This window comes from Hyperoodon ampullatus, assembly GCF_949752795.1.
Source record: "Hyperoodon ampullatus genome assembly, chromosome: 5".
Classification (NCBI taxonomy): Eukaryota; Metazoa; Chordata; class Mammalia; order Artiodactyla; family Ziphiidae; genus Hyperoodon; species Hyperoodon ampullatus.
The window spans coordinates 33,241,533-33,255,291 of NC_136918.1; the positions used below are offsets into that span (position 1 = coordinate 33,241,533).

The following is a 13,759-nucleotide window of genomic DNA, read 5'->3' on the forward strand; positions in this document are numbered from 1 at the left end:
GGGAAAGCCACTGCCCCTCTCTAGCAATCTGTTTCCTCTTCTATAAATGAGGGATTCCTACTCCCAGATAACTTTTGACTCAGATACGAGAACAGAGGGGACTTAAGGGCCCTGCAGGGAAGGACAGCTGAAATGGGTTTTGTGCTTTGGGGCACAGGACTTTGGCTGGGGAGGGCGCTGGAAGGAAACTGTTGTCAATTATCACATGCAAGAAGGGACTGTGTGTGGAAGCCACATCCTGACCCTTCTTCATCTGCACAATCTATTTCTAGCCTTAGCACCTGGGAACAGGGCAGGGAGGCCAGAGGGGTGGTCTTCACAGTTTCTAGCCTAAACTTTTTCTTTAAGTAAAAGCTCGGAGGCTCCAAAGACACCTGCTTACCTAGGGCCACCCCTGCTACCCCCCTGGGTACCGCACAGAGCCCTGTGTGATGAGCCCTGGTCCGGAGTATCGGAGTATTGGACTGGCTTGTGTGGCGAACCCCTGAGTACACAGCCGTTTCAATCCCCGCTGGGGCACCATCCACTTCAGAAAGAACGTGCACGTCGTAAAGAGTGTCAGGCAAACACAAAATCTTTTGGTTTTAATCTTTACTTTCAATCCCAAACAATCTCTTTCCTTTTTGTTACAAAAGTACTAAACAAACACAGACAGGGGAAGAAAGTTGACATCTGCAAACTATGTGCCTTCAACAGGCGTCTCAGTAATCCCATCACCAACACCCATGTGCAAGGCAGAGACACCAGGTAGGTAATTCTCAGGAATCGGAACTATACCATAGATGCACGGGCACTTTATTTCATTTAAAAATGATCAACAGGAGTGAAGCCAGACTGTGTGGGTTTTACTCACTCTGACACTCCCAAGAGCCTTCTCATCTGGCCAGCCTGGAGGCCCAACCCTTCCGGAAGGGAGACGTGGCCTGCATCTCAGCAGTTCATTGAGACGACAAGCTGGAGGTGCTGAGGAAAGCCTAGAGCGCTGTCGCCGGGCTTGGAGGGGTGGCCAGGTGGCACGGCCGGGCACCTTCCTGTGTAGGCTCCTCGCCCAGGCTCACCGGAAGGTCTCTGCGCTTGGCCGTGCAGGGAACTGTGCTCAAGCCGAGCAGCTGTCCAAAGCGTGTCCGTCTCCGGCCTGACCGCTTGCCCCTCCAGCCCTCTGAGGGGAAGGAGCCATCAGTCCACTGTGCCATTGTAGGATTTGTTGAACTTGTTGAAGGTGAAATCCACGGTGTGTGTGGAGATGGGCTTTCTGTACAGAGGGTTTGAAGCCTAGAGAACACGGGAGGTAAGAGGACGTGTGTTAGTTCATTCGTTCGTTCGCACACACACAGGGTTAGAGGCCCTTCTAGGGTCAGTCACCCAGGAAGGCAGTGGGCCCCGCCCGCGGGTGAAGGCAACGGCCTTGTGCTGCAAGACTGGCTCCTCTAAGCCTGGGACGGTCCCGCCCCTCCCTGAGCTTTCTCTCTCCATCTCTGAAACGAGCGGCTGTGTCTGTCAGATGGTCTCTGAAGTCCCTTGCAGCTTTAACACACTCACTGGGGATTCATGGGGTGCTCCCTCTTGCTCAGTCCTTCGGGAGCGTGCAGTCTGCTTGGGGACATAAGACACACACGGACACTGCAACAGACTATGAGCGCGTGGGACCCTCTCCTGGACTGCTGGACACAGTCTCCCTGCCGGGGCTGTGGCAAGTGCCTCTGCCGTGAGCCTCCCGACCGGGGCCTGCTGCGGGGCTCCGTGCAGGGCGTCCAGAACTGGGCACACACCACCTCTCAGGTTCGCCTCTTTGTGTTTTTTGTTTTGTTTTGTTCTTTTTAACTTTTTGGCCTCACCGCGCAGCATGTGAGATCTTAGTTCCCCGACCAGGGATCGAACCTGAGCCCCCCTGCAGTGGAAGTGCAGAGTCTTAACCGCTGGACCACCGGGGCAGTCCTCGCTTCTTTGTTCTGAATCCCAAAGACGTTAGTGGGCCTCTGCTTGAACTCAGCCGGACCGCCAAGCTTGACATTTTTTCTACTCCCAACTTCCCATTGACTTACCATTTCGTAGCGGGCCCTGGATCGCTCACTCTGGAACTTTGCAAACTCTCTCCGGTCATGGATGGTGACAAGCAGCTTCCAGATGGCCAGGAGCGCAAGCCCAATCAGGATGATGCTGCCGACCACAGCCAGGAGGATGGTCATGGCATTGGGGGCAGTTCCACACTCTGGAGGGGACCAGGGCATGATGAGCAAAGCCACCGCCATCACCGTGCCCCTACCCCCCGACCTTAGGCCCGTCAGCTCTCCCCAGAGGCCTTCCCTGGGTTCTCTGAGATCCCCACACTGCTTCTGAGAGACCTGGGTGGCAGGCAGGTTTCTCCAATGCACATAAAGTGGAAGATTCAAAGAGGGCTGGTCACTGTTCCAAGGCCACACAGTAAGTCAATGGCAAAGTCTAGGAGAACCTTGGTGGCTGCTCCACTTTCTCCCACACGCTGTGGGTACAGCTGCATCTCCCCAACTCGAAGCGCCCACGCCCCAGCCCAGCCCCACCTCCCGTGCAGGACACTGGACCAGGTCTCAGCTTTCACGTAAATGGTTTTAGGAGTAGACTGGGCAGCAGGAGATTTCATGAAGCCGCTTCCACAAGGGCTGGGCTGGGGGCCAGCCGACACTTGTAAGCCCTTAGTGTGGAGCCTCTGGAGCAAATGTGCTTATTTTCAAAGAACCGCAAAGACAGCGCTTGGAAACAGAGCCTCATTCTTACAGGCGTGCACCCTGGGCTAGGACCACAATCCTTCCCTCTGCCTCTGGCCTAGGGAAGGCACATTATGTGGTCTAGCCCCATTTGGAAAAACAGTTTGCAATGTTTTGAAAGGAAGAGAGCAGATCTTTTTCTGCACCGCCCGCCTCTGCCCCGGCAACCTCCACCAGAGAAGAATCAAAGGGGTCATACTAGAAACCCTCATTACCCCAAGGGAAAGGGCCATTGGTCCCCGGGCCCAGAGCGTGGGGCAGAATTGCCTGTGTTAGATGAGAGCGTGCCGTCCTCAGGGGCCCAGGGAGCGAGGCATGGCGCTTGCAGGAATGTCAACCTAGCGCTCCATCTGCCCTTCTTGGACTCCACTCCAGGAAGCGGCAGCCCGGCTAGGGCTGTGTGTACCCAGATGCTTCCTGACGCCCAGCCTTGATGGTCCAGACCTGCCCTGCATGCTCGCACCACCATTAGCCATGTAGGCTAAGTGTGTTCTGTGCTTACTGTCACCCCCGTGTCCCCTCCTTCAAGAAGAGACACTCCCCCAGGGCAGGGCACTATCCTCCTATAACTCCCATTCCCCCAAGTCATGCCCCCCCAAGCTCCGCCCCCGTGATGGGTCCCTAGACATACAACCATCTTTCTTCTAAACTATAGCAGTCAGGTAGAGGCGACCTTAGATCTTGATCTTTATATGGAACTGTATCCCTCCCCTCTCTGGAGTTTGGAAAGGACGGTGAGAACGGGTGATACATCAGAAACCGAGCCCCCTGGGGGAGCAGACGGAAGTGGCCCTCACACACCTGGCTCCCTGAGGACTGTCAGGTTGGACTTCCCACTGGGGAGCTCTGCATAGGTGAACATCATCACACAATCCTTGGCAGTTTTGTAGAAACAAAGCACAGCCTCCTGGTCATCTTTCACTGGAAGAAAACCAAGCAGAAATGTCCCGAGTGTGTCTCTGAGTGATGCAGAGCAGCTAAGGGACGGGTGAGGAGCCGGACCCCGCCAAGAAGAAAAGGGGGTGCAGAGAGGCTTAAAGGGAAGGCTGGATCTTAAAAATGAATTTCTCAAATCAAGAACGCAGGCCCAGCGCTAAGTTAGGCTGCACTGGGGACGTGAATTCCCCTCCATGCGAGGGAGGCCTCCGCAGGCTCACTGGGGTGAAAGGAGAGGGGGCACTATGGCTGGGGCGGGACTGGGCAACGGAATTGGGTAAAGAAAAGAAAGGGCCATCCTGCTGTCCGCGGAGGGCCTGAGTGAGAGCTCACGCTTGAGTCTACCTGGCTGAGAGCCGGCTGCAGAGGCCAGGCGGCGGCAGCGCTGCTTTCCTGAGATGAGAAACCAAAAAGATCCAGGCCGCAAGGAGGATGGGTGGATGAGAGACTGCACCTCCCACCCACGGTGCGCACCGCTGGCCTCGCTCCCATAGTAAGAAGCCCCCTTCCTCAAGTTGCCTCAGCACCTGCCATCCCCACGTGGCTGTTCCCTGAGGGGAAGGTATCACCAACCCCACTCCCCCCCGCTCCGCCCCGCCAGGCACTGTCTGCATTCCAAGCCTCCCCTGGGACAGGGTTAGACTGATTTCTAGGGTGGAAAGGAAGCGGGGAGGAGTGTGAAGCAAGAGAGAGGCAGGTGGTAAGGGAATGACCCACTGGTCCTGAGTAACAACTGTGGGCAATTTTGTGACACGAAATGCTTTCTAGCTCTGCCCTTTGTAACCCTGTTGCTCCAAGGAGTCTCCACCTAGAACCAGACAGTTTTGAGTGGTTATCAGACACGGAGGCCTGGGCTTTTTCTCTCGGCCCCCAGTCCTAAGCCTGGTCTGGGTGAGTGTGAGCGGGCATGGCTATGAAAAAGACTGGGGGAAGGAAGGAAAAGGATAACTGGTGAATGCGAACAGAAACCTTCTCTGTGAAGCAACTGACTCATGACAAAGGGACAGACGGAGAGGCAGCTGTGCGTGAACAGCTGCATTTGCTCCAGAGCGAGTAAGTAGTCAGTGGGCCGGGGGGAGGCATCGCCATCTTTCTGTGGGTGCCCAGTCAGGGGGCAACGGCCCCAGGTCTGCAGGCAGAACTTGCTGTGAGCCAGACCTCAAGTCACAAGACAGAAGCAGGGCAAGAAAAGAGGCATGAGAGGCCGGATTTGGGGAGGGCGGGGCGGGGATCCCTGCTATGGTACAGCCCTGGCACACAGTAGGAGCTCAATGAACATGTGTTGGCGGAATACATGACTTGGCATCCTCAGGAGCCATGATTCGGCCAGAGCATCACGCAAGGTCGGGGAGGCAGGAAAAAGGAGCGGGGAGACCTGTAGGAATGAGGAAGAGCCAGGGTAGCCCTCGATCCCGGGTTCATTCGGACAGCGTGAGCTCTGCCTTGTCTAATGCTGGCAGAGCATCGCGAGAGCTGAGCTGGGCTGAGGCCAAACAGAGACTGGCGAGCTGGTCACCAAACATGGTGTCCCAGCTTCCCGGGCACAGCTGGACGACACTTCCCGCCATCCTTGTAGTAAACGTGGCCGGATGACTGAGCTCTGGGTGGGGGGGATGTTGTGTGCACCACATCCAGGCCCCACCCATGTAAACCTCCCCCATGATCTTTCCCCATTTGCAGGTTCAATGGAGAGAATTCTGAGGACCCGGGGGAGGGTGGAAACACAATCTAGAGGGTACCTGGGCTCCTGAAGGAGCACAGAGAGGCCTTGTCAAGCAGGAACATCCTCACTGGACTTCGAGTGAGTGACAAACTGACTTTTATTTTGTTAAGTCATTGAGGTTTGGGGTTTGTTTGTTGTAGCAGCTCACAGTACTTATTCTAACTAATATACCAACTTTTCAGGAAGCCTGGGAGAAGATGTAGGAAGGGACTAGGCTTCAGGGATGGGACAGAAACTTAAGAACAGGAAGGTCTTACACCCTGGAGAGCCCAGAACCTATGACCTAACACAGGTACTCCAAGTCCTCTTGGGGAGCCAGCAAGGACTAGCCAAGGACACTGAGGTTGCTTCCTAACTCAAGGTTAAAACTACCCTCCTGTCTGCCAGGCAGCCCTGAAGATCGTCCCCACGAGGGAGAAAGTCTCTACACGTCTGCCAAGATCCAAAAGGGGCCGGCTGCCCAGGGCCACTCCCCACACTCACCGATGGTGTCCACCCGTGTGATCACCTCATCCTTGCACAGGTTTTGGCAGGTCTGGTTGTCCACTGAGCTCCCTGAGTGAAGCAGCAAGCACTCAACGCAATCTCTTTGGAAAAGAGGCAATAAATGTGGGTGTTAGATGCTGGGTAGTAGCTCCACACATGTAACTGAGTGCATGTCCCAAGAGTGCAGGTCCCAGCCCTCCTGCAAGCCCCTGAAGGCTTTAGCTTCTCCCATGTTCAGATGTTTGGCCTCAAGGAACATTTCTGCTCTGTCCTTCTTGCTGCTATCATGCAGGGAAGCCCAAGGGTTCTTGGAGGAACATATGTGGGTTTAGAAGCATGTCTGATACACATGTCAAGTTGCAGGTTGGAAACCTTTCAAATTCTGACACCAGAAGCCAAATCCATCCGCACTCTGGTGCATCAAATACCTCACTGAGGAGCCTGCCCCGAACAAGAAGTTTCTGAAGATAAAAAGTGTTCCTGGCCTCGAAGAGGGGTCCTCACCCCGCCATGGCCCCACTTCCCAGGATCCCCACCAGGAGACCATCACCCAGGCAGGGCTCTCAGCACATTAAACTCTCTGGGTGGGCTTTCAAGACAAAACACCACTGCCTGGGCCCAACCACACCCATGGAATCCGAATCTCTGGGGCTGGACCTGGGCTCTTGGGGATTCCGAGTAAAGGTGAGGGCTGAGAACCAATGTCCTGGAGACTCTCAGGCCCTGGCCCCCTTCCTGCTCCCAGACAGAGCCCACCTGGCAGGGGAGCTAAGCTCTAAGGGTCTGTAAAGCTTGTTGTGGAGGGGAGAGAGGGTCTCTGACCTCTATGGGGGCCTGGGGGATGGGGGAGCATAAATGGGATGGTGAGAACTCAACTCCAGGGAGAAGTGGGTTGGAACAAAACCACCAGCTGACGGGGAACGTGCAGGCACTTTCTGAAGTGATGGTGCTCGGTGGCCGGCAAGGATGGTGAGAGACCCCAAAAGAGAGGTTTCCCCAGGAAATGGGGTGAGGACTCCAGAGCCAAGTGTGCTGGGAGGGCCACTGCCTCCCTGCCGCTGTGCCCTGGCACCCGAGGGCAGGGGAGCCTCACAGAGCCTCAGCCACATGGGGGGACAGCAGCCCAACCTACCCCACAGGCCTGTGGGGACCAAAGGGGCTGCATGTCTGGAAAGCTCCCTGGCAAAAATATGGAGGGTTGTACCATCACAATGCATTGCCTTTATTAGTATCATTTAAAAATTCTGTGGGATGGAGAGACCAGTTACTACGTTTCCAGGGCAGAAACTGTGGCCTGAAGGGAGCTGAGAGCGTTTCATTAAGTCGCCCTATTTTACAGGTGAGGGAAGTGAGGAATCAGTGACAGCAGGGTCCAGCACCCAGGTACCTGCCTCTCTGTCAAGTCCCTCCCTGAGTCCTTACTCCACTTTCCGAACATTGAGGAGGAATGGGCGAGTGAGTAGATTGTGGAGGGAAAGTAGGTAAGACTTTCTTACCAGGGTCCTAATATCCTTAAGAATCCAACTATCCTCGGATTGGCCACAAAATCCCACTCTCCTGGTAATGACTTCATGGAAACATTCTGAAGTTAAACAAGTAGGTAATTTTTGCATTTCTCCTGAGGCCAGAGCTCCAGCAGGCAGGCAACTGAGACTTGGCTGGGCACCAGGAAGGCATGGCTCCAGCTCTGGTCATTCATGCTGATGCCACTGCCCCTCGTCCAGTCATGGATTAACACACTGCAAAGAAAGGCGGCCGCTTCCGGTCTCCTCTAGGATTCACTGAGCCCTCCATCTGCATGCCCTGTTGTCATGAAACCACAGGGCCGCTTCCAGGGAACATTCCCTAATCATCCATGTGGACAAATCAGTTTAACCTGTGTGCTCCGCACACTGGATTGAATCTTGTGATCTATTGTAGTCACGTATTAAAACGTCTGGCCTTTAAACAAACAAGTTGCTGAGACAGACTTTGCTCAGGGAGACTGTTAATTGAAATCAGCTGAAACTGAATATGCACTCACCCAAGGTGAAGAGCGTGTTTGGTTAGTTCTAGAAAGTAGAGATTGACTGCTCTGAAACCCCAGAAAAAAAAAGGACATAGGCATTCAAAACCTGTTGGCTCTCAGCAAAGCAGCAAGTAGAAAAACAGCCTGAAATAATAAGGCACTATCAAAGGTACTTTGTTTAAAAAAAAAAAAAAAAAGTGACAACTAGGCTGTGAAAGAGACTGTGTCAGTGTGGCCCGGAGACAAGTAAGAAGAATGAGTGAGGTTCCCCTACGGCACCTCTTTGCTCTCCTTGCTCCTTTGATATTGCTCAACGGATAACAAATCACCAAGTCTATGTCTTCTTGGAAATGAATGCTTTAAACATTTAAAGCTAAGGTGGTCTTCCCAAGAGGCCTTTTAACTGACCTAAGCCAACCCTATATTGCCTTGCTGCTCCGGAAGAAGGAAAGAAACAGGCTTGATCTGCCTTTATTGGTTCCATGTGTATTGTCCTAGCTTGGCACCAGCCCCCATCAACCTCATATGCCCCAAGGTCTGGGAGCACATACTCAAAAGGGTTCTGCTGGTGGGAGAGCTGGGGGTAGGGCACCTCCCTCAGGCATTAAATGTTGATAATGGCCATGATTCCAGGCTCAGATAGCCACAGCTATTTGGGCTCCAGATCCTGGATCCTAACTTCCTCCTTCCCCTGGGATGTTTCTATTTGGATTTCTGTTGTTTCTCTGCTCTTAGCAGGTCTAAAGTAGATCTGTGTTTCTTCTCCCTTACTCTGCCTGGCTTCCCTCTAATTACACAGAATAAAATCTGGCCCTGTCTATCTTGTCTCTCCATCTGCGGCCAGCTTTCAATTACCCACGCCTGGATTATTTGTGGCAAACATCCAACCAGGGGTTCTGCCACCCAGAATGTTTCTGAGTGCAGACTGACCGGCAGCCACGGCTGCTCAGGGAGCATGAACTCGTCTCATTAGGAGCCCGAGCCAGGGGTTTGGAAGGGAAATCTGCCAAAAAAAAAATTGCACAGTTGCCTTTCCCAGCCAAAGAGAAACAACGTCTGTATTATTATCTGTTTCTGATTATCTGTGCCCTCCGTCCTGGCCCCTTAGGACAAGGATGATCATGGCACAGCTGTTTCTCTAGCAAAATTCAAGAGAAACTGTCACTCTTGCTTTCCCGATGGCATAACTCCCTGATTTAATTCCCTCGCATTCGCACTCTGGCAGAGTGTGAAGGGCAGAGCCGTGGGGAGGTCATCAGGGGAACGTAACCCCGTGGATGGGTCGGTGGAGGCCTGGAACCCGCGTCTGGACAATCTCTGCATTCCGCAGCAGCGCAGAGACCCACTCCATTATCTGTACAAATGGAGCAGAAAATTCAAAAGCCACTGCAGTTTGTTCCTGGCTTGCCTTATCTAGGTCGGGTGCCCTCCTGTCCAATGTACCTTCTGATGATGTTTTGTTTAAAGCAGCATTTCCCATATGGGGGGGCCTGTGAAACATTGTTTGGGAGATGTTAATGGGGCGGGAGGTCAAATTCATTTGGAAGAAAGATGCGGGCTGAATGTCCTTTTAAAATACTCAGTGACACACTAAAGGCTCAAGAAGATGCTATTTTGGTACTAAAATCAGTTTAATTTCATTTAACTCAGTAATCCTGTAACTTCTAAACTTGCTTAGGAACAGAATAACAGTTTTTGTTGTTGTTGTTATGTTTTGATTTTGTTTTTTTTTTTTTTTACAAAATCCCCATGGAACCAGCGTTTCAAAGACCCTATTCTAGTTAATGTTAGTAAGAGTTTCGATCCCCAGCAAGGCTGGGTGGGGACGATGCAGGAGATGGGGGGTGAGAGGCTGGCCAGCCCTGAGGGCTGACTGGCCAGATGACAGGCCTGGTCTGGGGGAGACGCTGGGGTTGGGGCAGGGGTGGAGGGCTGTGTGGGGGGCAGCGCTTTACCTCTTGGTGCTGCAAGCATCCAGGCAGGTCGGGCACTTCTCACACGTCTCCCCAAAGGCCCCTGGTTCCGTGCACTGGCACTGCCCACAGACACAGTGCCCGCGGTCACTGCAGATCTGGCCATCCCTGGCCTGGCACGTACTGATGTCTGTCGAGCAGTTACAGTTGTCCCCGATGTAACCTGCGTGGCACTTGCATTCTCCGCAGTGACAGTCGCCGTGGCCTAAAGGACACACATGGCACATCAGCGCCTGCCTGCTTACACGGACACACAACCAACCGCCCAGCGCCTGCTGTGTGCCGGACACTGGGGATCCAACAGAATGAGATGCCGACTGTGCCCTCGCAGGCCGTCTGGGAAGACAAAGAGGGCCTGGTGCTGACACGGGGTGACAGCAGGGCACCCGGGCAGTGCATGTGGCCCGGCTGGGCTGAGTGCTGCTCCAAGTCGGTCCAGAACTTGGCCAAGTCGTGCCACAGGTCCAGGACACCAGAGAGCTTCTTCCTGTCTCCCGTGTTACGTGATTAATGGCCCCAGAACCTGTGAATGTGACCTCGTATGGCAAAGGAGACTTTGCAATGTGATTAAGTGAAGGATTTTAAGACAGGGGAGATTCTCCCGGATTATCCAGGGGGGCCCTAAGTGCCACCACAAGGGTCCCTATGAGAGGAAGGCACTGGGAGATCTGACTACAGAAGGTGGTGGCGACGGACAGGAGAAGCAAGATGCTGCGCTGCCACCTTTGGAGATGGAGGAGGAGACCTCGAGGAGCCCGGAATGCAAGGAACACAGCCCTGCAAGACGGAAAAAGGCGAGGGAAGGATCCTCGCCCAGAGCCTCAGGGCGAGGAGTGCGGAGGCCCTGCTGCCACCTCCACTTTAGCCAGAGGAAACGATTTCAGACTCTGACCTCCAGAAAAGAGAACACATCTGAGTTGTTTTCAGTCGCTAAATTTGTGGAACCCTAACACAGCCACGAAGGAAACCAACACAGTTGTTGCCCCTCAGTCTCAGTGAGACGCTGATTCTTGCTCTGGCCTTGGAGCCGCGGGCCAGAGCTGGGTGACTCATGAGCAGGTACGGGGGACGGCAGCGGCTAACACCGAACTCGCTATGCACGTGTCAGGCTTTACAGCACGAACTCGATGAATTCTTACAACCATCCCATGTGCACAAGTGACGAAACTGACACACGGAAGGATGAAGTGGCTTGCTGACGGTCAGACAGCTAGCGGCTGCAGAGCCGGGACCCAAACCGGGGAGTGTGGCTCCAGGGCCCACGGTCTGAACTCCAGGATCCGTGGCCTCTCAGGAGGAGAGGACAGAGCAGGCCCTAATCAAGATGAGAAACAGCTGAGGGGCCCCCGCTCCCCCCTTGCAGGAGGAGCCCTTTCCACAGCCTGCAAGGGAGGAGGAGCTGGGCATCCCCTCCCGGTTCTGCAGGCATCAAGGGCAGGGGAGCTGCTGGGCTCAGAGGACTGAGGAAGTGTGCGCACCAGGCACGCGCGTGTGCGCGCTGGACAGCAAAAAGCACGGACAGCACCAGCCTCCAAGGGGGCCAGGAGCCTGTTAGTGGATTCTCTATTTTTTGCTAACAGAGGCAGAAAGCAGTGCTACAGATGGCACTTAATTTTTTAAAAAATTCCTTATACTATCACTGCAGCATATCGTCCTTTCTCGTGCCATTTTGCTAAGGCTAATATTAATAGAACCAAGAATTTGTATTTACTGAGAACCCACTGACATACTAGCAGGAGACCAGGCAGGCAGGGGATGGCATCAGACAGGGGCGCCTTGCATTTTATGCCTGCTCCTGAGTCAGTTATCCTTGTAGTTGGACCTCAGCACCTTCTGAGACCACCAATGAGTGCGACCCACAATTCAGGTCAGGACCTAACTCCAGAGAGCCTCTTCACCCCCACTTCCTTCCTGTCCCCCTCCCCAACCTGTCTGCTCTGGAGAGCCTAGAATCTGCAGGAGGCAGGGAGGCCATCTGGAGCCGCCAGTCCTCCCCTCCCTCCCATGCATGCGGGGCAGCCTCTCTGCAGCCCAGGGATGCAGAGCCCCAGCAGATACTGTGCTGGGCGAGAGCACCCTCCCACTTCACAGCCAGTGCCGAGGCATATGGCAGCCCTCTGGGAGAGGTGAGGAAGGCCAGACCCCAGCCAGGAGGAGGCTGTGGAGTGCAGTTTAACTGCCTGGAAGCTGGGGTATGATGTGTGGGCCACAGGAGAGAGCAGCACCCCTGCTCATGGGTTACACGGTGGGGGGATGGGGCATGGGGGGGAGAGGGCAGCAGAGAGCACAACTCACCCCAGGGAGGGAGGCCTGCACACCCTTCCTCTGCACCAATCCCTGAACAGCCCTGGCAAGCAGGAAACCACCCCCCACAGGAAGTCTTCCCAAATGAAATGGATCCAATCTGCACAACTCCCTAACTCTCGGCCTCAGGACCACATGGGTCAAGAGGCTGTTTTAAATTAAAATGGTTCACACTCAGGGTGATTTTCCCCCCAACATTTTGTTATGACAATTCCAAACCTGCAGCCAAGTTGAAAGGACTGTACAGAGAACATCCATCCACTTACCACCCCCATTCCACCATCAGTATGCTGCCAGCTGCTTCACCACACATCTACCCATCCCTCTATCCATCGATCAATCCATATATTTTTTAATGCATTTCAAAGCGAGTTGCAGTTATCAGTGCACTTGAGGAGTGGTTTTTAGTACAGCTCTGGTCTCTCCAGTGGCTTGTACATCACGCCATCTCACCAAGCAAAAATAGAGGAAGTAAGAGGCATGGTTGGTTCCATATTTACAAACAGCAAAGACACTACTCAGGCCAGAGAGGCTGCTTTGTTTGACACGGTGAGTGTTGTTTCCCTTCCTTCTCTGTTTTTGGCAGCAATATAAAATGAACCAAATAAAAACCTAGCACAATATTCCAAAGTGTCAAAGGTTTGGTGAGGAGGTAGTATATTATTTCGTTTAGGGTGAAGTATGGCTGTGTGTATGTGTTGAAGGGAGAACTTGCTCCCCATGGTGACTGGGCATCTAATGTGAAAAGATCTGCTGCTCACTGAGAAGATGGCAAAGGTGCCAGCTGCTCTGTACTTCCCAACATGATGGTTAACTGGCAAGTGAACCCAGCTGCCTTGGGTACATCTGACATCATGAAAACCTGAGAGCTCCAAAACCCAGCCCCCAGTCAAAGCACCTGAGGGTGCCCCTAGATCTGGGGTGCAATTACAGAGTTAGGAGTCAAGGGCAGGAGAGAGTGGGAGCTGGCAACTCACCCAAGGTCACCACGGCTCCATGGAGAGGGACAGGACTCACTGTCAGAGATCTAAGCTGTTCCTGAAAGCCTCCTACAGCACTTGAGAGGCATGGACGTGGCGAGAAGGAAATGCTGTGCAAAGAACCTGTGAGGGAGAGCACGAAGCGCCCCGGCCCACAGGAGGAGGGCGGGCAAGCAGGTGGGAGCCGCTGAGGGCCGGGGGACCTCGGAAAGTCCTTAGCCACGTGGCGTCTTGGCCTCAAACATTTGCCAACTCCAACGCAAGGTCCCAGCAAGTCAAACTAGGAGAGAAGGCACGCTCGATGAAATGGCTGAAGCCACTGGAGTGCTGTCCTCAGGGACTCCCGTGATGGCCCCAGTTTGTCTGTCAGGTGGTTCACCGCCTCTCAAAGACAATGGAAAGCAGCTACGGCAGAGAGGTGAGGTGACGCATGCCTCGTCCTCCTTCACTCCACGCTGACCGTGCTGTCTAATCAGGGGATTCTCTGCCAGGGAGCCCGGGCTTGGCCTCAGAATCCTCCTCAACACTCTCCTCCAAGGAGGTTCTACCAACTGGTGGGACCCGGCACACAAGGTACAACCACTTGCCATTTCGGTTTAAAGTTTCCA

The 13,759-nt window shown here is 53.9% G+C and overlaps 1 protein-coding gene across 3 annotated transcripts in view; it reads right to left on the bottom strand.

Moving 5' to 3' along the window:
* Positions 1 to 580: 580 nt before the first annotated feature.
* The window catches only part of ITGB5 (integrin subunit beta 5), a gene marked incomplete at its 5' end in the record, with an annotated part of 107,326 nt that continues 94,147 nt past the window's right edge, over positions 581 to 13,759 (bottom strand). For 2 of the 3 annotated variants that reach the window (XM_079704557.1, XM_079704558.1), the window contains 5 exons: positions 581 to 1,272; positions 2,043 to 2,209; positions 3,543 to 3,662; positions 5,884 to 5,987; positions 9,850 to 10,072. In XM_079704557.1, the coding sequence (XP_079560683.1) occupies positions 1,177 to 1,272; positions 2,043 to 2,209; positions 3,543 to 3,662; positions 5,884 to 5,987; positions 9,850 to 10,072 (710 nt within the window). In that variant the 3' untranslated portion in view covers positions 581 to 1,176. The remainder of the gene's footprint in view (positions 1,273 to 2,042; positions 2,210 to 3,542; positions 3,663 to 5,883; positions 5,988 to 9,849; positions 10,073 to 13,759) is intronic. The other variant, XM_079704556.1, reaches the window with a different exon arrangement.